At 40.5% G+C, this 26,896-nt stretch overlaps 1 protein-coding gene across 6 annotated transcripts in view; it reads left to right on the plus strand.

Moving 5' to 3' along the window:
* CEP192 (centrosomal protein 192) overlaps positions 1-25,121 on the plus strand; it is a 142,940-nt gene extending 117,819 nt beyond the window's left edge. For 2 of the 6 annotated variants that reach the window (XM_036082440.2, XM_078060650.1), the window contains 11 exons: positions 1,249-1,424; positions 2,029-2,152; positions 4,354-4,459; positions 4,889-5,096; positions 7,492-7,571; positions 8,483-8,578; positions 12,494-12,613; positions 13,035-13,156; positions 16,265-16,394; positions 16,889-16,947; positions 24,679-25,121. In XM_036082440.2, coding sequence (XP_035938333.2) covers positions 1,249-1,424; positions 2,029-2,152; positions 4,354-4,459; positions 4,889-5,096; positions 7,492-7,571; positions 8,483-8,578; positions 12,494-12,613; positions 13,035-13,156; positions 16,265-16,394; positions 16,889-16,947; positions 24,679-24,820 — 1,363 coding nt within the window. In that variant the 3' untranslated portion in view covers positions 24,821-25,121. Of the gene's footprint in view, positions 1-1,248; positions 1,425-2,028; positions 2,153-4,353; positions 4,460-4,888; positions 5,097-7,491; positions 7,572-8,482; positions 8,579-12,493; positions 12,614-13,034; positions 13,157-16,264; positions 16,395-16,888; positions 16,948-24,678 lie in introns of those variants that run through there. The other 4 variants (XM_036082420.2, XR_013443412.1, XR_013443413.1 and 1 more) reach the window with 4 other exon arrangements.
* Positions 25,122-26,896: the final 1,775 nt, after the last annotated feature.

Consider the following 26,896-nt stretch of genomic DNA (forward strand, 5'->3'; position numbering starts at 1 on the left):
AAAAAATAAAAGAGGAAAGAAGGCTTCTAAACTCATTTTACGATGCCAGCATTACCCTGGTACAGAAACAAGGCAAAAACACCGTAAAAAAAGAAAATTACATGTCAGTATCCTTGATGAACACAGATGCAGAAATCCTCCACAAAATATTAGCAGACTGATTTCAACAATATATTAAAAGGACTCCTATACTTTTAATGATAATTCTTTTCTAAGATATTCAATCAAAGAATTAAAGATAGTAGTTACATATGTTAAAAATTATCTTAAAAACCATTTAAATTGTGAGGAACTGGTTCTTAGGAAATAAACAGCCAAGAACCAGCTTTATAATTTTTAAAAAATTGTTTCTGACTTTTGGCTGGTACCTCCATTGTATCTCTGTCTCTGGGGCAGCAGAGGTCTGGTTGGAAAAGGAGCAGGTGAGAGGGTAATGGGTAAGAGGGTGAGGAGAGGACTCCTCTCTGTCTGCTGAGTGTCTACTTGAAATAAAGACGGAGCTCTGCTGTATGGTAGGAGAATTTGGGCACTACCCAGGTGAACTTCAGTTAAGTCGTGTGCCTCTGTGATTACAAAATTCATTTGAGTTACAATTTTTTGTAATCTAAGGCTAAATAAACACTTTTAACACTTAATCAAAAATCTTCTTAAACCTTATCAGCATTTCTTACCATAGTATTTTGCCCAGAAGACTTTCTTTGGTGTTAGCATCATGAAACCAGTTATCATTGTACACTTACAGATATATTAAGAGTTTTGTTTTCTAAAAATTCTTAATATTGGGTGGTTTTCTAGTAAGTCTTTTAAGAGACTTCAGATGGCATGCTAAAGTCAAGACAGGAAAGAAATTGAATCACTGAGTATTCTAATGAAAGATTAGTATAACAATATTTGACCTATACTATATTTTTATACATTAAGAATACACAGTGAAGAATTTTTATTTCATGAAACATACAGAGTATATTCCATAGTGAACTTTTAGTTTTATCTAAATGTTTTTAGATTTATGAACAATTAATATAAAAATGTGACAGTCTGGCTTTTTATCTTTTTTAAAAAGCAGAAATATAATATTTTAATACACAGCTTCTGTACAACCAAAAAGTAAAACATCACAGTAAAATGTTGGTGAGAAAACATGGTATTTCATTTGCAGTGCATGGCAAATGGTTAACATCCTTAGTCATAAGCTTTTTATCATTTTTAATTTCTTCCCTCTCCCCCTCTCTCTTTCTGTCTCTATAGTGAATCTGATGGTTCTGGGAAACATGGTGGCAATGTTTCTTTGGATATTTTACCAGTTAAAGGTCCTCAAGGTTCTCCACTTCTTTCACAAGCTGTTTGCCCACCTCAAGATAAATCATCCTCTAAGGAAATGTGGACTGTCCAGCCTGAACACTTGATTTTGATAGCCCCTTCTTGTGAGTATATCAGTAACAACACAACAGCGGTGCACTCTGAAAACCAGGGCTGTATTCACTCTGGGCCCGTTGCTCATCTAGGAGATATACTTGGAGTATACACAGATGTGCCCAATGGCTTACGCAGGTCCTCCTCTGCCCTACTGAGACTTACCTCACACTCTACCTGAGCATTGTCTAGCACAAGGCCATTGTCCTCATTCCAAGCTTCCAGTACCCCATCTGGCCGGGCCACTCGTCCATGGGCCCTTCCTCCCACCACATCCCTTGCCCCAAAGAGCTCATTTGGCACTTGGCATCTTTTACTCTTCACATTGATATAGTTGCTTCAGAGTAGGAACAAATCTGGTACCGCTGTATGTGCCCAAGATAAGACCAGATGGTAACAATTTCCAGATGTCCTTTTTTTTCTCTTTGTTCAGTATTTTTGTAGTTTAAGAGTAAACAAAATGGTCTTATTTTACCAGGGATTTGAAATTCCTGTAAAGCAAAATTAAGTTGGTAGACTAATGTATTTAGAATTCCATTTTTTACTATTTATTAACATTTAGGTTTTTTCACTAATGCTAAATGTAAGTTATATTTTATTTATCTGATATAATAGGTGATCTGGCAAAAACTGCATGTTTCCAGATTTTAAATAATTCCGTTAGGTTACTGAAATTTGAGTTGTACTGGCCAGCACATTGCCTTACGGTAACACCACAACATGGATTTATCCCGCCAGAGTAAGTATGGCTTCCCTTTCCTCCAGATGTTATTCAGATGTTAGCATGGTGACTTTTTTGAAGGATCGGATATTATGCCATTTTAATTTATTCAGTAGAATTTTACCATATGCTCCCTATACAGAGCTCCATGTGGTTTTGTGGGACCACAATGAAGTTCAAGATTCATTCTCTGTAGCAGAGTAGAGCCCATGTCCACAGCCACTTAGGGTGTATATAGCCTAAAAGGGTTAAGAGACATGAGTTAGATGGGAAAGAGTTCCTGAAGTGGAAGACATCAGATTGCGCAGACGTATTACTCCGCGTACCAAATTACAAAGCAAGGGATACAGCTGGGCAGATGATGAGGGGTGGTGGTCCCTAAAGCCCAGATGGTTCTGTACTTCATTACCTTGGGTCTGGCTCAACTTATTCTGCTGGTTTTGTCTAAAGGACATTTTATAGACAAAGCGTCCTGACTTTTAATATGTCTGAACCGTAACCTAGCTTGCCATTTTTTACAAATAATATTCTAAGAAGGAAATCTTGGGGACCAAATGCTGATAAGTAGTCCTCTAGGTGCAGCTTAACTATTGATAGGAGGTAAAGCTGTAATTCTGCAGCTTTTCAGGGACTTCATCTGGGTGGGCGCAAAACATTCACATCTCAAAGTTGCTTCCTATTTGGGAATGGCAACTTTGCAGAAGAGCAACATGAAGTTTATTTACTTTTGCAAAGTGATGAAGTTTGCATTTTAAAAGAGTTTAGTTGACTAATACTGACCTAAGGTATGGTTAGGCATGCTCCAGAGAAACATTCCTAGGACCAAAGCAATCAATTAAACATTTACTAATTAAGGTTGAAAAGATAGGGAAATGATAGAACAGATTGTTCACAAATAATTTTTAAAATCATCCCACATATTTAGCTGTTAGGAATGGAAAATAATCTTGCTCTGCCATTTGTTTAAAGATTTTATTTTATTTATTTGTTTGAGAGAGAGAGTGCATGAACAGTTGGGGGAAGGGCAGAGGGAGAAGCAGACTCCCCACTGAGCAGGGAGCCCAACTCGGCCCTCAATCCCAGGATGAGCTGAAGGCTCATCTGTCTGAGCCACCCAGGCACCCTTGCTCTGCGATTTTTGACATGGGTGCCAAAGTGTCTTTTGTAACTGGTTGTTTCTTCTGAGTCACAAATCTGATTACATTGTCCACATTTAAAAGTCATCTTTGACATTGCAGAAGAAGAAGAATGTAGCAGGAGGGGAAGAATGAAGGGGGGGAAATCGGAGGGGGAGAAGAACCATGAGAGACGATGGACTCTGAAAAACAAACTGAGGGTTCTAGAGGGGAGGGGGTTGGGAGGATGGGTTAGCCTGGTGATGGGTATTGAGGAGGGCACGTTCTGCATGGAGCACTGGGTGTTATGCACAAACAATGAATCATGGAACACTATATCTAAAACTAATGATGTAATGTATGGGGATTAACATAACAATAAAAAAATTAAAAAAAAAAGTCATCTTTGACATTTCATAGCTCTTGAAGAGAATAATGAGCTCAGAAAGTTTTAGCAATTGGGTAAAAAACAGTCTTTTTTTATTTCCTTTCCACCCCCTCCCCCTTTTTCTTCCAGTTTCTTTTCCTGCTGTTTCATTCTCTTTGTACTATAACTGTATCATTCTTTATTATCAAGTGGATCAGAGCTTTTGTATATTGGTCTTGTGCTCCAGAAATTTTTATTTTGAATTGCTTTTTAAATGGTATTTCTATGGTATGGGCTGTTTTCACATGAGTTTTCCCCTTAGGTTCATGGGTTTATGCCACTCAACTTTTTGTTAGCCACTGAGTCGGGGCTGTTGCAGACATATATGGGATCTCACCTCTTCTCTGCTCTTTCTTTTTTCTTTTTTTTTTTCTTAAAGATTTTATTTATTATTTGACAGAGAGAGAGCACAAGTAGGCAGAGCAGCAGGGAGAGGGAGAAGCAGACTCCTCGCTGAGCAGGGAGCCCGATGTGGGGCTCCATCCCAGGACCCTGGGGTCATGACCTGAGCCGAAGGCAGACGCTTAACCAACTGAGCCACACAGGCAGCGCCCCTTCTCTGCTCTTTCTGAGCAACAAGGAGAGCTGGTCATTGACAGAACATATATAACTCTAGTGGTTATTGCTATTAAAGTATAGGATACTCTTGGTTTTCATTACTAAATTCTTTTTTTCAGGAGTAAGCTACAAATTCTTGTGAGTCCTAATTCCTCCTTATCCACAAAACATTCAATGTTCCCATGGAGTGGTTTAATCTATATACACTGTGATGATGGACAGAAGGTACTTTGTTTTTTTTAGCAATGTTTTTCTTGTTTTGCAGCTTAAGTGTTGTGATCCTTATTAGCACTTACTTTTCAGAAATGAAATGAAGGGGCCTGTTCTTTCAGCCCAACTAGACTTATTCAGATAGAGAACTTAGCACAGAGTTTTTCCATTAGTGATCTGAACGATTCTCCTGGGTGGGGCAAGAATGGAGAGTGGAGCCTAGAAACCATTATTAACTTGCAGAATCTGCTTTGAAAAAGAAGGGAGTTGGGGGAGAGAGAGGAAGAGTCAAAGATTTACTTTGAGATCTGAATAAATTTTCTCATCCATCTATGTTTCATTTGTTTGGCATTACTTTTCTCCACTATGTTTTAAAAATAAGAATTGTTTCTTTAAAATGATAGATCCATTTGTGTCTTACTTCCTTTATTTGGCTCATTTCAGAAAATTGTGAAAGTTCAAATTCGTGAAGACTTAACTCAGCAAGAACTCCTCACTCATTTGGCCTCCAGCACATTTGGAATCCTTTCTCCAGGAACTGAGCCTTCAGTTAGTTACCTGGTGAAACCAATGACAAAACCACCTTCCACAAAAGTTGAGATAAGAAACAAGACTATTACTTTTCCTGCAACAGAACCTGGTGAAACTTCAGGTATGATATCACAAGGTTATAGAATTCACATGGCCACTGATCTGTTGAGTCTAACACTCTGTGTTCTTAGTGACCTTTATTGTAGTGACAGGGATAAAATTGTCCCCTATTTCAGGAGAGACTCAGGTTGTCATTGGCAGTCATTTCCATGACAGGCCAGATTTGGGGGAGCTTAAAAATGATAAAATGTGGGTGTTTAAGAACTGTTTATATTCTGGGAGTCTCAGATTCTACCTGGTCAGAACCATCCCTCTTCAGCTCTCACTAGGTCTTTTACCAGAGCTGCTAATAAGTTAGCAGCTGAAGAAGAGGAGAAAGTGGGTAAAACCTGGTTCTTTCCCTCACTAATGAGACTTTGAGGCACTAAGAGGTTAAATAAATATGCTCAGTTTCCCCATTTGTAAAATGGCCATCATAATTGACTCCTCTCACAGAGGGCTTTGAGGAATAAATGAAATAATATATTTAAAGCACTTGGCATAGTGTTTGTCACCTAGTAGGCACTCAGTCTTGCTAATGTTCCTCCAGGGTCCTGAGAACAGTGCTTTTGCTTTCCCTCCCTCTCTCCCTCCCTCCCTGTGATGGCTCATCTAAGTGACTGGGATTGCACGTGGGACCTGTTGGAAAGGGTGTGGGCCTTCTGTCACCTGGCCCTCACTCCTTACCTCTCTCACTTCCACTCACACTCAGTTTCCACTGCCTGTGAAGCCTGTCCCTCCCCGGTCATCGCCCATCCCCTGGCTCCATCTGCCCCGCTCGCGTCCTCTAGGAGTCCCAGCGGCTCTCTGGCCTCATTCAGACGTCCAGGCCACTGGCCCTGCTGCCTCCTCACTCTCCCCCACCCCAGCCTTGGCCGCTTCTGCCTGAATTCTGTGCTCTGTCACTGCAGTTACTGCCTTAGGAACGCTCTCAACTGCTGTGTGCCCCTCCCTCTGCATTCCTGACTGGCAAGATCCGGACCCTTGTGAGAGCCAGCCATCTACCAGCTCCGTGTCTCTCCTGTAGCGGCGCAGCCGCTAGAGAAAGCCACGCATTCGGGGTCTCTGCTCTCAGATGCCGCTCAGCACCACGCTTCTCTTAGCAGCCCTCCTTGCTGTGTGTCCTTCCCCGTTTCCTGTAGTCATCTGACAACGTCTCTCTTCTCAGTGCCCCTCCCCTGCTCCTACTCTCACTCTTCCAGCTCTCGATTTTGCCTCACACATCATTGCAAATACAAAAGCCGTTAGACTAAATGTGAGGCTTCTGTTTCCATCCCAGACAAACCTTTCTGCCTGGAATCTAGGCCCATCTATTCTTGCCTCCTCAGGGCCTTCCTCTGCCCCTTCTCTCTCCTGTGTCCTCAGTTTCTCCCTTTGTTGATGCCTTTCCGTTGGCACACAGTACACTCTGCCATCACATGTTTAAGGAATGCCTTTCTTGGCCCCACCTCTCCTTGCTGCTCTCCCCGCTTCCGTGACACCCCTCCCTCCTGGAAGGATTATGCTCCCTGCTTTCATTTCCTCGGGCTGTAAACGAAGTGGTGCTGCCACCTTGCCCTGACCCTGCTTATTGAGGTCACCGAAAAGGGATTGTCTCTTCTATGGGTCATTGTTAATTTGACCCCTCAACACTGGCGACCGCTCCTTCCTCCTTGGACTACTTTTTTTCTTGTGCCTCTCCTGGTTTTCCCTGCTTCACATGCTCCTTCTCAGGTTTCGCTGATGACTCTTTTTCTTCCTGGGCCTGCCTCTGTCCCTTTCTTTCTCTAGGCTCTCCCTGCACCCCACTCAGCTTCTGTGTGCTGGCATCTCACAAACAGAGCTCTTGTTTTACCCATGAAACCTGCCTCTCCTCCAGCCCTACCCATGTCAGTAAGTGGCCCCACTGCCTGCTCATTAAGCCAAATCCCTGGAAGTTATTTGTTCTTTGCTTCCTCCCTCTTCCCACACAGTCCACTAGCAAGTCCTTTGCAGTCCGTCTCCAGAATGGATCCCCTGTCTGTCCGCTGCTTTTCCTCCCACTGCCATGACTCAAGCCTGATGCAGACCACCCCGCATGTGTTCTCTCAATGCAACTGCTGCCATGGCATTTTACCGGGGCTCCTCATCCACTCTGACCCCCCTGTGGTCTCTCCTCTCCACAGCAGCCAGTAACTCTTTAAATTAACATGTAAATCATCTTATAGCTCTCTTGCTTAAGCCCTTCATTATCCTTTGATTAAATCCAAAACAAAATATCTGTCAAATTTGATTTTGTTAAAAAATACTGTAAATTCCCATTGGGCTCCTCTAAGGATCGGATGAGTGTATTTTTCCCCTATGATGAGATAATTAGTCATTATTACACATTATCACAGTAATCTGCTTGTTTACTTCTCCAAGAATTGTTTGAGTTGTGACATGTGTGTTCCTTGTAGAAAATTTTCTAGAACTTGAGAATCATGGTAACACAGAAGTGAAGTGGCATCTGTCATCCTTAGCTCCACCTTATGTCAAGGTCAGTAGTAGTTGCCTTAAATATATTCATTTTAATGTTTAAACTTTATTCAGGGTGTTTTTATACTGAATTATGAGCATAGGTTGAGATTATTGGGGGTTTTTTGTCCCACTAATTCACTTACTTGATTTTCTCTAGATGGGGCTAATACATGCCCCATCTTTTTCACAAGGTGGTTTTAAGAGTCAGATTAGAGAATGTATGTGCAAATATGTGCTTGCTCATTTAATGCTACCTCCTACCTGATTTTTATCTGAAATAACTTTATTTTGAAAAATATATAAAAATTTTATTATGGAGCATTGTGTGTGCGTACACACGCATGTGCATTTTTCTTTCCCACGTTCTGAGTACTATTATGTGTTTTCAGCTGGTAGGAGCTAGTGTAGGAGACAGAATTGAATGTTCTTTGTCAATGAGTGCTAGCCTACTCTGTACTGCAAATAGTCTCCACCAGTAGGCTCTCCGTGAATTGAGCATGTTGTCATGTATGTTGTTTAGAATGCTGTGGCCTTTCTGCCATGTATTTTGTGTGACAGTAGCAGTTTTGAGCCCTAATACTAACAAAATGTGTGCAAAAGATAGTGCTGTACCTACTGAAAAAAAAATAACTGGTATTGCATATGATGTTAAAATGCACATTCAGCAAGGGTCTTCAGGGTCCTTGAGTTTCAACATTATGAGCACCATCCTAAAGATGACTGTAGCCAGGGAGGAGTGGCTGTTGATGGAAGGAGGAGCGTCAGTGTGAGGCCTCTGTGAGTAGAGTTAAGTAGCACTCCCACTCCTAGGCAGGCATTGAGCTCTCCTGGCCCCTGCAAAATGGGTTTGTGTGTCCTTGGTAACCATAAAGGTCATGGTGTCACTCTGACTTTTGTATTTTTTTCATTTGATTGCTTAAATAATTGTAGGGAGTTGATGACAGTGGAGATGTTTTTAGAGCTACCTATGCAGCATTCAGATGTTCTCCTATTTCTGGTATACTAGAAAGCCGTGGAATTCGGAAGGTGAGTTTTGACATTTTTTTCATAGTAAGAACATGGTGTTGATTGACCGGGAGACCCTCATTTGTTTCCACCCAGAGTAGTTGCTTCAGCTAGACCAGTGCTGCTCTGCTAACAACCGGCTTGCCCCAGGAGAAGACCCGCCTCAGGCACGTCAGTGGACTGCTTCCTGCAGCAGAGGTCTTGCTTTCTAAACAGCTAAACAAAATGCCATGCTTAGTGGTAGGATTGATTTACATTCTGATATAAGCACTTCATGTGGCCACAGACTGCCAGTACTTACAACACACTTTGAGTAGCTCTAATCTAGACAGTAGTTTTGTCCACCAGCCGTAATAGAAAAATCTGCCACTGCTCAAAAACAACTGTGTTCATGTCATAGTCAGCAGTATATCTTCATGGGCAAATGGTGATGGATCTTTTTAGTACCATGACCCTCTTAAGTTCTAACTTACTTGTAGACCTGACATAGCTTTTTCAAATATCCCTTAGTGACACTAGTCATTCACTTGGCCTCAGTAATATGCTTTTTCATGCTAACAGCTGAAACTCATTTAAACTATAGCACTTACATGACGTTGGTCCATTTATTCAGAGATTCAGACTTGTTGTAATCAGTTCTAGACTATAGTTGTGAACTCATTACTGACTATACAAGAATATTTGAGCAGTGATAGTCACAAACCCAGTGCACTTTACTAGGTCTGTATAACAGGCTTCCAGGGGGTTTCTGACTTTTTTGGAAAGACATACTATTCTACAGCATAGTTTTTTTCATTTCCCAGCCCACAGTAGTGGCAAAGCAGCATAATAGGGAATAGACACATTGCTTAACAAAAGTTCAACATCTGGGGCAAAGGCGGTGGGGGAAGGGTTGCAAAAAAAAGCCAGCAGTAAAGACATCCCATGTTCATGGATCAGAAGATCTAACATTACTGAAATAGCAGTACTCCCTAAATTGATCTACAGATTCAATATAATCTCAATCAAAAATCCCAGCTGGTGTTTGGTTTTTTGTTTGTTTTTTAAAGAAATTGACACACTGATCCTAAAATTCATATAGATGTGCAAGACAACCAGCATAACCAAAGCAATCTTGAAAAAGAACAAAGTTGGAGGATTCATACTTTTCATTTTCAAAACCATAGTAATCAAAACTATAGTATTGACATAAGGATAGACATATAGAATATGTGGAATAGACTTGGGGTCCCCAAATAAACCCTCATATTTATCGTCAGTTGATTTTTTCAATAAGGGTACTGAGACAATTCAATAGGGAAAGAATATTTTCAACAAATGGTGCCAGGACAACTGATATCCACATGCAAAAGTATTAAGTTGGATCCTTACCTCACACCATATGCAAAAGGTAACTTGAAGTAGACCATAGACCTAAAACTATAAAATTCCTGGAAGATAACATAAGTATTCATGACCTTGGGTTAAGCCTTGGTTTCTTAGATATGACACCAGTAAAGCACAAGTGACAAAAGAAAAAATAGATGAATTATCAAAATGTAAAACTTGAGTGCATCAAAGGATACCGTGTGAAAAGGCATTCCAGATTATGGGAAAAAAATGTTTAGAAATCATACATTTAATGAAGGATTTGTACCCAGAATGTGTAAAGAACTCATACAACTAGATAATATAAAGACAACCAGTTTATTTTTTTTATTTTTATTTTTTTAAAAGATTTTATTTATTCATAAGAGACAGAGAGGCAGAGGGAGAAGCAGGCTCCCCGCTGAGCAGGGAGCCCGATGCAGGACTCGATCCCAGGACCCTGGGATCATGACCTGAGCCAAAGGCAGACGCTTAACCATCTGAGCCACCCAGGCGCCCCAAATAACCAGTTTAAAAAATGGGTAAAGATCTGAATAGAAATAAAGAGGGGCTCCTGGGTGGCTCAGTCGGTTAAGTGCCTTCCGCTCAGGTGTTCATCCCAGCATCCTGGGATCTAGCCCCGCATTGGGCTTTCTGCTCATTGGGGAGTCTGCTTCTCCATCTCCCTCTGCCCCTCCCCCCTACTCGTGCGCTGTTTCTCTGTCTCTCAACTAAATAAATAAAATCTCCAGTGTTCAAATAAAAACATATACACAAGTGTTCATCGCAGCCTTATTCAAGATAGCCAAAAAGAATAGAAATAACCCAAATGGCCTTCACCTGATAGATGGATAAACAAAATGTATACCCATACAATGAAATATTACTTGGCAATAAAAAGGAATGAAGTACTGATAACATGCTACCACATGAATCTTGAAAACATGCTAAGTGAAACAATCCAGACACAAAAGGCCATATATTATATGACTCAGTTTGTGTGAAATGTATAAAATAGGTAGATCTGTAGAGACAGAAAGTAGGTATGTGGTTGTTGGGGCTGGGAGTGAAGGTGGGGAGTGGGGAGTGACTGCTGATGGTTATGGGGCTGGGGTTTTTTTGGATTGTTGAAAATACTTTAAAATCAGATTGTGGTCGTGGTTGCACAGTTCTGGAAATATACTAAAAACCCCTGACTACACTTGGAGTGGGTGAATTGTATGGTATATGAGTTCTATCTCAGTGAAACTTTGAAAATAGAAAAACAAGGATGCAGGACTAGATTGTCTCCTGGGAATTTCTCCTTTCACACAGTACCTAACATAGAAATGAAACCTCTGTGAGATCTTTGATCTTTTGTGTTCATCACTGCATGTCTTGGACTGAACTCATTGCTTACCACACTGTCAGGTCACATTTGTCAATTGAATTCCAGATCTGAGTACTTAATTTATGTTAGGGGAGAAGAAAGCAAGGCACATCCTTCTGGGACCATTAGGGAAATACTCCCCCAAAAGCACCACTATTGATGTATCTAATAGTGATCCAGAAGGAAGAAAACATTAGTTTGTTAGTTACTTGTTTCTTCCAATAAGAGATGTACATAGTAATATTCTGAAACATTGGTCAGTTTGAATGGGATTAAATGAGCTAATGAATGTTAAAGTTCCTATTATGTGTCTACTGTGTATCACATACAGTACTAGTAGGTTGTCCCCTCCTCTTTCTTTATTTTTGGTATTGGAAGACAGTGTTTGGTGGGATTTGTAGAGTACATGGTACTATAATGCCCAGTGGTTCCAGATAATTCGTAGAGTTTCACCATTTAGGACATGGTTGTTTTTTTTTCATTCTTTTTTCCTTGATCTTCGCAGTGTCCCCACCCTCTTTAACAGTGTAATTCCCTAATCTTGATGACCACCTCTCCTCCATCAGTATCCTGCCTTTGCCTCCACACCCTAAGACTGGCTGGCTGCATTGTTTCTTATGTTCTGTATTGACAGAAATTAGGTCATTTAACAGTTTTAATGTTAAGTCCAGACTCATAGATACTGATTAGTGGTTAATGTAGCTAATAGTATTTTTAACACTGAATTCTTTGATAAAGGAAACACTTAACACTGGTAAACTTTATAAAATACTATTTTTAAATACGACAACTTTCTCATTACTGAGCTTTTTACAGGTTGTACACATACAGTTCACATGTATAACTTTGAGGAGTGTGGTCGGTATAACTGGTTTCAGGCCTCAGGCCTTTACTGCGTGGCCAGCAGAGGGTTCTATAAGCATTGCAATGAAAGACTGGATTGTGTTTCTGGGGTTGACCTTCCTCATTTAGGTCTTGTACTTGACAGCTCTAGAATTTTTTGGTAATGTAAATAGCATTTGCATTTTGAGGAATATGTTACACAGAGCCCTAAAGAAAAGTGTTATCTTGAATCTGGTATAATTTTCTACCAAAAGAATTGTTCAAATTCCTTTTCAGTTAGTGGCAAAACTAGCCTAGCCAGTGCTAAACCATATACCAACTATATGGTGTATGAGGCTTAGTGTCTAAATTTCTCCCCTGGATGTGTTGTTTTGTAGGTCTCCATCACTTTTTTGCCCAGGGATAGAGGGGATTATGCTCAGTTTTGGGATGTTGAGTGTCACCCCCTTAAAGAGCCCCACATGAAACATACCCTGAGATTTCAACTCTCTGGACAAGTGAGTATTACGCTGAACTTAAGTAAATTATTGTGTGTGTATATTAAAAACAGTAAGTGAAACTGACATGGAAAACTGTCCTGAAAATGCAGACTGTTTTCCTGGTATTATTCTAATTTCATTAATTCTATTGTCTGGCCCTGTAATCTTAATTTCTCGTTTGGTTTTATTGATTGGCATGTTTGAGGTCTGGGTTTGGCTCTATGAAATCTATGTTTGACTTGATTAGGTAAGATTGTGTGTGTGTGTGTGTGTGTGTGTGTAAAAGAAGCTGAACAGTAAAATATGGAAGGATTGCGGGAATTTAAAAATTAAAGTTTTCTTTTAAAAACTATGAAGGAAATAATAGAATTCAACATATTTTCCAAGAGTATTTATTTTTCCTTCCCCTACCCTGTGATTTTTTTTGTTTTTTATACAGAGTGTCAAAGCAGAAAATGAGTCTGAAAGTTCACGCATTTCCACAAACTCCCTCATTAAACTAGATAATTTAGTTAAGCCCCGAAGACAAGCTGTATCAGAGGCTTCTGCTCCCATACCAGGGTATGTTGGTTTTGTCATTCTTATGACGTTTTTTCCAGTACTTTATTGAGATATAATTATATTCAGTAAAATGCTCAGTGACCTACATGCATTGCTTCCCCTCCAATCAAAATAGAGAATATTTCTCTCACCCAGAAAGCTCTTACATATCCCTTTGCAGTCAGCCCCGCCTTCACCCCAGATTTGTTCTGTTCTGATCTATTGCCAGAGGTTAGTTTTGTTGAATTTCATACACATACACACTCCTTGAGTCTGGCTTCTTTCACCACACATGTTTTTGGGATTCATTTGTGTTACAGAGTATATATGTAGTTTGTCCCTTTTCATTGTTGAGTATTGCTTTATGTGAACATACCACAATTGGTTCATTTTCCTGATGACATTTGGGTGGCTTCTCATTTGGAGCCATTATAAGTGAGGGTGCTATGAACACTATTGTATGTGTACTTTTGTGGACATATTTTTAAATTTCTTTTGGATAAAAATACCTGAAGAGTAGAATTGCTGGGTCATATGGTAAGCATGTGTTTAACTTTAAAACAAACTGCCAAATAGTTTAACCAAAGTGACCATACCATTTTATGTTCCCAAAAACACTGTATGAAAGTAGATTCTTAAAAACTTTAATTTTTATTTTTTTAATAGTTTATTATATTTTTTAGTAATCTCTACACCCAGTGTGGGGCTCGAACTCATGACCCCAAGATCAAGAGTCACGCATGCTCCTCCGACTGAGCCAGCCAGGCACCCCTTAAAACTTTTTTTTTTTTTTTTAAAGATTTTATTTATTTATTTGACAGAGGGAGAGACAGTGAGAGAGGGAACACAAGCAGGGGGAGTGGGAGAGGGAGAAGCAGGCCTCCCGTGGAGCAGGGAGCCCGATGCAGGGCTTGATCCCAGGACCCTGGGATCATGACCTGAGCCGAAGGCAGATGCTTAACGACTGAGCCACCCAGGCGCCCCAGCTATGATTTTTTTTTAAGATTTTATTTATTTATTTGACAGAGAAAGACACAGCGAGAGAGGGAACACAAGCAGGGGGAGTGGGAGAGGGAGAAGCAGGCTTCCCGCCGAGCAGGGAGCCCGATGCGGGGCTCGATCCCAGGACCCCGGGATCATGACCTGAGCCGAAGGCAGACGCTTAACGACTGAGCCACCCAGGCGCCCACCCCTTAAAACTTTTTAAAATGTGTTTTTTATACCAGCAGCTCACACAGCTCTAATTATAGTATTTAAGTATTTTACTTAATAAACATGTTTCTTACAATCCTTAATTAACTAATATTTAGATCTAACTTTGTTCTGGAGGAAGACACTTGTAAGAAAATTATATGTTAAATACCTGCTAAATTTAATATACATGTTGTCATTTATTTTCTAATGGCAGTAAGTAATGCATTTTGTAAGAAATGAGGCTCCTTTAAAGATTGTGTGTTCTAACCACACTCTTTTGATGCTACTTACTCATTTGTTCATCTCCTCTTTACGGAGCACACATCATGTGCCAGGTAGCGGCGGCAAAACTGCCCTAGTCCTTGCCTCCAGGGGCTTTATCTCCCAGAGAAAGAGCCACATCACAAATGGCTTTGTTACAACCCGTAGAAAGGACTGGAAGGAAATAAACAGGAAACATGGGAAACACGACAGAGGGAGCTTGATGTGTGCTACCCGGCAAGAGCCTCCCTGAAATGGGACCTTTAAGTTGAGGAGAATGAGTGGAAATGATGGAGGTGATGAGCATAGGAAAAGTTCCTGGCCTTGTAAGACCAGGTAGTGGGGATTGTTGGCCCTTGAGGAACCAAAGGTAGCATAGAGGCCTAGAGCCCAGAGGGAGGGAGAGTAGTGTGAGGTGAGGCCAGAGGGCTGGTGGGGAGAGGCAGACTGTGCAGGGCCTCGCATGTCACATGTTAATTTGGGGTTTATCTGGGAAGCTATTGGAAGCCATGAGTGACGTGATCAGATTTGAGTATTTATAGAAAAATCCTCTGGCTGTGGTACGGTCTGATTAGGAGGCAAGAGTAGATATGGTAAAATAAGTCAGAAGCTTTTTTTTTTTTTTTTAAAGATTTTCCTTATTTATTTGACAGAGAGAGACACAGCAAGAGAGGGAACACAAGCAGGGGGAGTGGGAGAGGGAGAAGCAGGCTTCCCGCCGAGCAGGGAGCCCGATGCAGGGCTCCATCCCAGGACCCTGGGAACACGACCGAAGGCAGATGCTTAACGACTGAGCCACCCAGGCGCCCCATCAGAAGCTGTTTTTAAGTAGTCTAGGACTAAAGCAGTGTCAAGGAAGATGATGAGAAATGGATAGATCTGAGAGGTATATAGGAAGGAAATTTGAAGGACCTAGTGAATGGGTTGAGTAAGGGGGCTTGAGAGAGAAGGGGAGTCAAAGTTGGCTCCCAGACAGAAATACAAGTGGAGGGTCAGGTCTGAGAAGAAGGATCCCAGGTTTAGTCTGTATTTGTGGTGCCAGGTCACTGTGTAGTGATAGGCTGTTGCCCAGAAGTTCAGTGTGAGCTGAGAATGAATATCTGGGAGTCACACAGGGGTGGGGTTGCTGGAGCATCGAGCTGGGATTGCCTAGGGAGACTGCGGCTAGAGCAGTTAGGGATGTCCGGGGCCAAGCCACAGGGGACAGCAGCATTGGTGGTGAGGGAGTGGGCATGAGCCTGCACAGACTGAGCCTGGCATTTCAGCCACTGCCATCAAATGCTGCCGAGAAGCCAGAGCTTGTGTCCCACTGTCAGGGTAGTCTGTCCGGAAAAATGAAGATCATCCGGTGAAGTGAACTAAGGTGACAGGAGCACCTGCATGCACGTGGGGTGTGAGGCAAGTGGAGAGCCAGTCCCCAGGGAGAAAGGGGCAGAGGTGGTGCTGTCACCTGTGTCCTGTCCCATGTAGCAGCTGACCCTGCATGTTATCAGAGTACTATGCCGGGCGTTCTGTCTTGATACAGATTAATGAAGTTGCCATTACAGAACTAGTTTCCAGCTGAGTTGTGAGAGAAAATACAAATCAAAACAAAACACTTCCTTGTTGAATATATATAAATTGTTTAAATTACTCTGGATTTTAAATAGTTGACTTTTAAACCTGTTTCCAAAGCAGACAGCTTGATTTGACACACCGTGGAGTTTATGCCCCAGAAGATGTGTATCGGTTTCTGCCTACTAGGGTTGGGGAATCAAGGACATTGAAAGTCAACTTGCGAAATAATTCTTTCATTATGCACTCTGTAAGTTGGAAATAGTACTGGGGGTTTTGGGAAAGCGGATGTATTCAACTATTTGATAAATATTTTCCTGATAATTTAGAAGCTTGTTTTATAAATTATACTTTAAGCTATAATATTGAGTTAATTTTTTAAATGCCTTATACTGTATTTGAAAAGAAGCTCATGGGAAGTTCATGACCCTTTATCTGAAAATTGAAAATATTTGGCATTTGTTTTCATATTTTCATTTTTAATTTTTTTCTGAGTTTTCTTATTCTTCTGTACCATCACACCAATATATTTCTGGATAACATTTACTCTAGTCAGAACTAGAGTAAATTCATACTAGAATTATTTTAAATGTGTTTCCATGAGCATTTATTGTCTCACCTAATTTTGTGGCTATACTTAAATTTACTAAATACCTTTAATTAAAGAAATGCATGGTATGTTTTAAAGTATGCTCAAATACCTAACTTGCATAACTTAATAAAGTGTTTCATATTAAATTCCAGCTCAAGTTTTTAAGTCCCAGAGAGCCTTTCTACGTCAAACATTCAAAATATTCTTTGAGGTGAGTTTATCGTAAATCAAAATGTTCTCATCCTAGTGCAGGACTGTTTTCAGGACTTCAGGATTTCTCCTGGGAGTTGGGACTTGTGAACTCTCCCCACCTCCATTATAGCCCCTCATCTCCATCATCAGCACCACAGAGCATTCCTTGTCAATTAAAAAAGAGCTGAAGAACCTGCCAGGAAAGCATTTCGTGACTGCCCACAAGTGTGCTTTACTATCTGGCAACCCAAATTTTGTGAGAGGTTTTGGATTTAGCATGTGATTCCTGTTACCAGGTATTTTGCCCATCACATAAATACATAGAACATTAATTACCTTGTGATTTAGAATAATTTCTTCTTTTTTTTTTTTTTAAACATTTTATTTATTTATTTATTTGACAGAGAACACAAGCAAGGGGGGTGGGAGAGGGTTCTAGAAGCAGGCTTCCCGCTGAGCAGGGAGTCTGATGCGGGGCTCAATCCCAGGACCCTGGCAGACGCCCAGTGACTGAGCCACCCAGGCACCCCTAGAATAATTTCTTCTTTAAATGTTATTTTCACTATGCTAAGGATCAGGGAGTTAAATTTTCAGTAATTAGGACAAAAACCTTCCCAGATTAATTGGGAAACTTTAATATGATATTTTTCTAGTTGTCATTCTTCAAATACCTGTACTTTTTTTTTTTTTTAAGATTTATTTGAGAGAGAGAGAGAGAGCACAAGCTGGGGGGAGGGGTAGAGGGAGAGGGAGAAGCAGGCTCCCCGCTGAGCAGGGAGCCTGATATGGGGCTTTGGGATCATGACCTGAACCAAAGGCAGATGCTTAACCGACTGAGCCACCCAGGCATCCCGAAATACCCTATTCTTCTTAAACCAGGGCCTTGTTTTCTTGTCATCCTTGCTACTTTTTGTTTTCCGTATGATCTACATTTATTTTTTTTTATATGATATATATTTAGATTGAAATCTCAAACTGGGTTGTCACTGTTATTTAGAATTTTAATAGTAGGGTTCTATCAGACTTAACACTGAAGAATAATTTTATCTCCATCTTTGAATTTTTAATTAAGCCATTTAATTAACTATAAACTCTTTTATTTTAGTATTAGGTGATTCCAAAAACATGTTCTGTTCCATGAAAACTTGGACCACCCTGTAAACATTCTAGGACTGCCTCTGAGGCACTAAGACTAGCAGAGCCATACTCTGGAAGCTTACCCGTATCTCTAGATACTGAAAAGATGCTGTGGGGGGAGGCCCGTTCCCTCACCTCTTTCTCTTTTCTGTCTTCATCTCTTCCACCTCCCCTCCCAGCCTCCACCCTGTAAAACCTGATCTTCATGTACTTGAGGGCCCAGCACTTCCTTTGCCTCCCAGGGCCTGACCTAAGAGCATAAACTGCAAATTAAACAATGAATGTAGCTAGAAAGTTATCATAGGCCTCATCTCTCTAAGCCTTGGTTTCCTGATCTGTGAAAGAGAGATGACAATGCTCCTGGCAGCATGGGCTCGTTAGGAGAAGGACGTAAGCGATGTGCAGGTGTGTGCACCTGCCCTGGGAGGCACACGGCACTCGGCAGGCGGTAGCGTCATCGGCAGAACTGACAACACCTTCCTTTCAGCCGGCCTTACCGGCAGGGTCCATCAGGACCACCGACCCCATGGATTAGAATGGAACACCACATTTTTGTGTCCGTGCTTTTCCTTTAATCCCTTCAACAGCCACATGGAAGAGAAAGGCCTAAGTTTTAAAAAGCAACTAACCACATGTTTTCTAGCTTCTGTACTCTGAGTCCCTGACTCCCAGCAGCCTGCGGGCCTCCAATTAATGAGGCTTTGCCCTACTGATTTAGGACTGGTGATGTTAGACTCTGTGTTACAGTAGGTGGGCACTGCTAAATACATGAGTAAGAAGACCAAGTGAAGTAAACCCCGGCTCATAGAAAACTTCTCTCAAGACTCCTCCATAGGCTGAAAGTTTACAGAAAGTTAGGCAGAAAAGCTGGTTTCTTTGTACTCCATAAGAATGACTTCTTTCAGCTTTGGAGAAGAAGCAAAACTTTGCCACAGTATCTCACTTGAAAATTTTTACCACAAAACTGAGATAGTGCTGCCTGTTCTTCTTGTAAGTGTTGAGTGCTTTTGTGTTTATCCCACTTTGACTTTGGACAGGGACTCATGAACTACAAATGCTGGTTGAAAGCAACGGTTAGCTTGCTTTGGCAGCTGAACAAAATCTGTTCTGAGAATCTGAGAAGCAGTTCCCAGCTTTTCATTAGTGATGTTTTTGTTCATTAGATCACTCTCTGCTCTATGACACCATGAACTCCAGCCTTCCAGAGTAATAATGTGACTTTAGTCATCTGTAGGGTACATGAGGTAATCTGTGCCTTACTTAAATAGGGCAGTTGTGAGGCCTGATGGGGCTGCTCTGGGTAGTTCTTGCACTGAAATGTGAAAGTGGCCCAAGGCCTTTGGGATATAAACTGACTGCCACTTAAATAGGAGAGCTTCCCCCAGGGGCCACAGGGGTTTTGCCTGGTTCAGAGGTGGGGAGCATGGGTGTGTGTTGGGGATATAGCCCCCTTAAAGCAATAGATTATAAAGAAGGTATTAGGAAAAAGGAAACCCTGATTATCCACTTTTTTGTAAAGTTTGTTTTGGGGGCTCTAGGTGATCATTTCTGTCCTATCTCTGTAAAAAGAATTTGTTTATGTTCCCACTTAGCCCTGAAAAGCATTCTTCTGTTAGCCTATTGTTTTATTCAAGTCTAATCTGCTGAGACGTTATAGTAGCGCATCTCCGGTGTCCCATGCCCATGTCTGCATGCACCCCGCCTCCTAGCCTCCTGCTGCTGAGCTGCCAGACCCTGTGTCATTCCGGAGGGAAGGATGCTTCTCAGCCAAAGTCACAGCCAGGGACAGCGCTGTCACTGAGCCGTCATTACTTCTTAACAACACGCAGGAACCAAGGAGTTTGTCACTTCTTTTCAATTTCTTTGATAATGATGGTACCTCAGCTGTGCTAACGGGCTACTTTTTTCCTACACAGAGTATTCCTTTACAATTAAAAAAAAAAAGGAAGGAAATCTGGTTTATAGACTTCGTAGGTCCTGTAGATGGGAGCATGTAGTTAGGAGGTGGTCTAGAGCAATCTTCCACAAACACTGCCTCACTCTCGGCTGTGTCTTTGCTCTAACGTTACTCCTCAGCTAGTAAGGGATTTTGAACTAGACCTCTGCTCTGGGTTCAGCATACTTTACTCTTACCTTTTGCCTTTTAAGCGTGTGTGTGTGTAGAGGAGAGAGAAAGAGAGGTTAAAGCAGTTTTTAATAATAGTACATGTACTATGTTAAATATATCCATGTTTTAGTATTCTAGAGCTGTGTTAAATTGCACAGTTATATTTTTTTAAATTTTATTTTATTATGTTAGTCACCACACAGTACATCATTAGTTTTTGATGTAGTGATCCACAATTCATTGTTTTCATATAATACCCAATGCTCCATACAGTATGTGCCCTCCTTAATACCCATCACCGGGCTAACCCATCCCCCCACCCCCCTCCCCTCTAAAACCCTCAGTTTGTTTCTCAGAGTCCATAGTCTCTCATGGTTCATCTCTCCTTCCAATTTCCCTCCCTTTATTTTTCCCTTCCTTCTCCTAATGTCCTCCATGCTTTTCCTTTTGTTCCACAAATAAGTGAAACCATATGATAATTGACTTTCTCTGCTTGACTTATTTCACTTGGCATAATCTCCTCCAGTCCCATCCATATTGATGTAAAAGTTGGGTATTCATCCTTTCTGACAGCTGAGTAATATTCCATTGTATATATGGACCACATCTTCTTTATCCATTCATCTGTTGAAGGGCATCTCGGCTCTTTCCACAGTTTGGCTATTACGGACATTGCTGCTATGAACATTGGGGTGCATATGGCCCTTCGTTTCACTACATCTGTGTCTTTGGGGTAGATACCCAGTAGTGCAATTGCTGGGTCATAGGGTAGCTCTCTTTTCATTTTTTTGAGGAACCTCCACACTTTTTTCCAAAGTGGCTGTACCAACTTGCATTCCCACCAACAGTGTAAGAGGGTTCCCCTTTCTCCACAACCTCTCCAACATTTGTTGTTTTTTGCCTTGTCAATTTTTGTATCTCAATGTGGTTTTGATTTGAATTTCCCTGATGGCTAATGATGATGAAGATTTTTCATGTGTCTGTTAGCCATTTGTATGTCTTCTTCAGAGAAGTGTCTGTTCATGTCTTCTGCCCATTTTTTGACTTGATTATCTGTTTTTTGGGTGTTGAGTTTGAGAAGTTTTTTATAGATCTTGGATATCAGCCCTTTGTCTGTAGTGTTATTTGCAAATACCTTCTCCCATTCTGTTGGTTGCCTCTTTGTTTTGTTGACTGTTTCCTTTGCTGTGCAGAAGCTTTTTATCTTAAGTCCCAAAAGTTCATTTTTGCTTTTGTTTCACTTGCCTTTGGAGATGTAGCTTGAAAGAAGTTGCTATGGCTGATGTTGAAGAGGTTATTGCCTATGTTCTCCTCTAGGATTTTGATGGATTCCTGTCTCACATTGAGGTCTTTCATCCATTTGAGTTTATCTTTGTGTATGGTGTTAGAGAATGGTCGAGTTTCATTCTTCTGTATATAGCTGCCCAATTTTCCCAGCACCATTTATTGAAGAGACTGTCTTTTTTCCATTGCATATTTTTTCCTGCTTTGTCAAAGATTATTTGACCATAGAGTTGAGGGTCCATATCTGGGCTCTCTATTCTGTTCCATTGGTCTATATGTCTGTTTTTGTGCCAGTATCATGCTGACTTGGTGATCACTGCTTTGTAATATAGCTTGAAATCAGGCAACGTGATGCCCCCAGCTTTGTTTTTCTTTTTTAACATTTCCTTGGCGATTTGGGGTCTTTTCTGATTCCATACAAATTTTAGGATCGTTAGTTCCAGCACTTTGAAAAATGTCATTGGAATTTTGATCGGGATGGCGTTGAAGGTATAGATTGCTCTGGGCAGCGTAGACACTTTTAACAATGTTTATCCTTCTGATCCATGAGCATGGAATGTTTTTCCATCTTTTTGTGTCTTCTTCAATTTCTTTCATGAGTGTTCTGTGGTTCCTAGAGTACAGATCCTTTACCTCTTTGGTTAGGTTTATTCTGAGGTATCTTATGGTTTCTGGTGCTATTGTAAATAGAATCGTTTCTCTAATTTCTATTTCTACAGTTGTATTGTTAGTGTATAAGAAAGCAACTGATTTCTGTGCATTGATTTTGTATCCTGCCACATTACTGAATTGCTATATAAGTTCTAGTAATTTGGGGGTGGAGTCTTTGGATTTTCCACATAAAGTATCATGTCATCTGCGAAGAGAGAGAGTTTGACTTCTTCTTTGCCAATTTGAATACCGTTTATTCCTTTTTGTTGTCTGATTGCTGTTGCTAGGACTTCTAGTACTATGTCGAACAATAGTGGCGAGAGTGGGCATCCTTGTCGTGTTCCTGATCTTAAGGGAAAGGCTCTCATCTTTTCCCCATTGAGAATGATAGTCACAGTTCTTTCTAAATTACATTCTAGTTTATTCAGAGTACCTGTAAATCTAAAGCAAATGATATATGTTTATCATAATACATTTTAAAAACACGTTCTCAGTTGAATATGGAACAGTTCTATGTTCCATATTAAAATTTGTTAATGATGGATCTGTCAGATTTATTTCAGGGTACTTTATTACTTTTAGTAATTTGTAAGTTATAAAGTCTCTTAAGTTGGCAAATTGTACATTATTCTGGATACTGAAATGCTAACATGAAAGATAAAATAGTAGTTTGTCAGTGCTAAGGACTAGGTACCATTTTTTAAAAAGGCACATTAGCTTTGATACAAGAAATTAGGGTATAATGCATTTGGGGAAAATAACCCAGACTTTTAAAAACTGAGTGTATGTGTGTGTGCATGCATACATTTTTATTTATTTTTAATTTATTTTTATTTTTATTATTATTATTTTTTAAAGATTTTACATTTTTTAAATTCTGCCTTACTAGTTATGTCCAGAGAAAGGGCTTTGAAATACTAAAAACTTTTCTAAATTTCTAGCTCACTGCTGTTGTACACCCAAAAGCTAACACTGTACTGAGTTTTATCAGGAAATATATTGGAAACAAAAGCATCTATCAGTTCTGATTGTTAAACTTTAAAACATGTAGTTCATAGATGAGACTCAGGGATGAAGTACCTTCCCCTGAGGAAAGTCTAAAAGCTATAAATTTTCACTTAAGACAATTAAAACTAAAAGTCAGTGACATCACATAGGCTATGATAAAGTATATGTGGTCTCATTCACCACGGGAATAAAGGTATATTTGTGAAGCTCTTGGGACCTAGTGTTATGAACAGAAACCTCCCAACATAATACTTCTTTTTTTTAAAGACTTAGTTTTCAGAGAGAGAGAGCACGTGTAAGCAGGGAAAGGGGCAAAGAGAGATGGAGAGGATCAGAATCTCAAGCAGATTCCCTGCTGAGTATAGAGCCTGACGTGGGGCTCGATCTCATGACCCGGAGATCATGACCTGAGCCAAAACCAAGCGGCAGATGCTCAACCAACTGAGCCACCCAGGCACCCCCAACATAATAGTTCAAGCACAGGGCACTCATTACCTGCCTCTGTATACAGTTGACCCTTGAACAATGCGAGGGTTAGGGGCATCGACTTCCATGCAGTAGGATATCTGTGTATTACTTTTGACTCCCCCAGAACTTAACTTGTAATGGTCTACTGTTGACCAGAAGCCTTCCCAATAACAAACAATTAAGATATTTTTGTATGTGTATTATGTACTATATTCATACAATAAAGTAAGGCAGAGAAAAGAAAATGTGATCAAGAAAATCATAAGAGAAAAATTCTATTTATAGTACTACACTTTTTTGAAGAAAAAAAAAAGTCCGCAGGTAAGTGGACCTGCTCAGTTCAAGCCTGTGTTGTTCAAGGGTCAAACATAATCTGAAAATAAATTTTCAAGAAAATTTTTTATAAAAGTTCTTAACAATACTGGAGCAGAACCTGTACAGTCCTGCCCTATTACTGATGGGCATGGGACAGGTTGGTTTAATATCCTTCCCAGTTGAGTATGCCTGCTGGAGGAAGATGGGCAGGATATGTCAGGTATTCTCTCACCCACCTCTGCGGACAGAACACAAAGTTCCATACACAATAGAACAGACCTCTCATTTCCCTTCTCCTATTTTTGTTGGATAGCCAGGAATATATATGCAATACTATTTGGTTTTGTTTTGTTTTATTTTAAGATTTTATTATTTATTTGACAGAGAGAGACACAGCGAGACAGGGGACACAAGCAGGGGGAGTGGGAGAGGGAGAAGCAGGCTTCCCGCTGAGCAGGGAGCCCGATGCGGGGCTCGATCCCAGAACCCCAGGAACATGAGCCCAGCTGAAAGCAGACGCCTAACAACTGAGCCACCCAGGCGCCCCTGTGCAATATTATTTGAATCCAATTTTAGATTTTCCTCTCCTCTGTGCCAGTTTCTTATTAAATAATAGCATCAAAGAAATGAGAACCAAATTTAAGCTGAATATAACAATACTAAGTTCTTTCATGAAGATCGACTGTGCTCTCTGCCATGCATCGTGTTTATTATTATTGTGGCAGGTGATGCACTTGCTGTTGTAGCATCAGGCCAGTGACCTTTCCTTTCTCTTTACAGAGCCCAGCATTACATCAACATGCCTGTGCAGTTCAGACCAAAGTCAGTGGGCAAATTCGAAGCTTTGCTTCTTATTCAAACAGATGAAGGCAAGAGTGTCGCTATTCGACTAATGGGTGAAGCTCTTGAAAAAATTAACTAGATACATTTTATGTAAAGTAAATTACATAAGTTATATTTTGGTAACTTCATTTTTTTACACTACGATATTCTTTTGTATATATTTTGTAAGATTGATTTGATATGTATAACTAGATTTTTGTTTGTCTTGAGAAGCTAATACTGAAGACTGGACTAAAATATCATGTATGTAGCCTACAATGTTGTACTTAACTTTACAGGGGAGAAAAGAATTCTATTTTTGCATTGATTATGATACTCTGAATAAATACAGCATATATTTTAATGTGGTATATCCAGAAATAAATTTAATTTCTACTGAACCTGTCTTTTTATATGATGTCTTACAGAAATCAGAATATTGCTTTATTCTGCTAATTATTTTGTCAAGCTGCTGGGTCTGTTTTGTGATTTTTCCTTCATTACATAGTTTCCTTTCCTCTAAGAAATTCCTTCTCTGGTCCTTCTGTCTTTTAGCTAATTGCCCGGACTAGAAAGGAAGTGTACTTTTAAAGAAATTGTTTTTCTCCAAAGTAGGGGAATTCATATTCTCTGCAAATACATTGGAGAGGTTGATGTATTTTAAAATGGCATTTATTGTCATTAAAGCTAAACGGGACAGCTGCTCCAGAACCCTGCGTAGAAGGAATGCTCCACAAGCAGGTGCTGGTAGAGCGGCAGTGAGTCGCTGAGGGGGCCCAAGTGCCCTGTTATGGCATCTTGAGCTGTGAGGTGGAAAAGGTGTGACATGGTTAACTTGGTTTTACCCGGGAAGAACATGATTATGAATTGCTTCTCAACCATTACTGTTAAGTCCCCTGTTAAAGTTTCCTGAGCCCAGCTGACAGTCTTGTTCGGAGCAGCAAAATCCCGGATTGTGAGCAGTTGTGTAGTGGCTCCATATTATTGATGGTGCAGAAAGACCATGGAACATGCAAGGAGTTTCCTGGATGGCTTCAGTCTGCAACGGTTTGGAACCAATTATGGTGAGCTGGAGCTAGAAAAATTTCTTCTCTCTCTCTCTCTCTCTCAAATAAATCTTTAGAAATGGGGAGCAGCGCCTGGGTGGCTCAGTCGGTTAGGCGTCCAACTCTTGGTTTCAGCTCAGGTCATGATCTCAGGGTCATGAAATTGAGCCCCACGTCAGGTACTGAGCTCTGCTTGAGATTCTCTCTCTGCCTCTGCCCCTCCCCCAGCTTGCACACACACTTGCTCTCTCTAAAAAATAAATCTTTAAAAAAGAAAAGAATTTTCTTCTTTCCTCTTCTACCTTATTTTCTCTTGCTTAGAAATTCTTTCTTTTAAAAACATTTTTTATATTTTATAAAATAAAAAACATTTATATTTTAACACAAGTTAAACAGTCGTTGCTGTTACTGATACTCCCCTACTCCAATTTAGATTTCATACATCAAATGTGGGTGACTTCATGCTTGAATGTGTACTTATTTGATAACATTCAGCCTCAAAAATTTTGAAATAGTGGTATTGCTTTTTTATTTTTAAAAAATTTTTTAAAGATTTTATTTATTTATTTGAGAGAGAATGCTGAGCAAGAGAGAGAGAGCACAAGTGGTGGGGAGAGACGGAGAGAGAGAAGCTCCCTGAGTAGGGAGCCCAACAGGGGGCTTGATCCCAGGCCCCTAGGATCATGACCTGAGCCAAAGGCAGATGCTTAACCTAATGAGCCACCCAAGGGCCCCAGTATTGCTTTTTAAAAAATGTTTGCCATGGTTTTTCAGTTCCTCAGAGTTGTTACATTTCTGTGGAATCATCACTTTGCCTTTTAGGTTATACTCAGGAGGTCAAAAAGAAAAGGGAAGGGGTGTTAAGCAAATAAAAAACTTCAAGTGACTCTCCTTCCATAGACGTATGCTTTTATGGATATGCATTTCTTCCTGTGCCTCTGTGATATGGAAACTGGATGCTTGGAGTTTCAAGAGCAGTTGAATGTGAACCAGTGATTGACTGCCGCCAGTCATCGCTGCTATATGACCACTGGCTCTCTTCACTGTGATATGCAGTGTGGAAGAGCATCTAATAGGCAAAGTTACCATATACGCTTTCTCTAATTAGCTTTCCATCTAGAAGCTGGTCC

The sequence above is a fragment of the Halichoerus grypus genome, chromosome 13, assembly GCF_964656455.1.
Source record: "Halichoerus grypus chromosome 13, mHalGry1.hap1.1, whole genome shotgun sequence".
NCBI lineage: Eukaryota > Metazoa > Chordata > Mammalia > Carnivora > Phocidae > Halichoerus > Halichoerus grypus.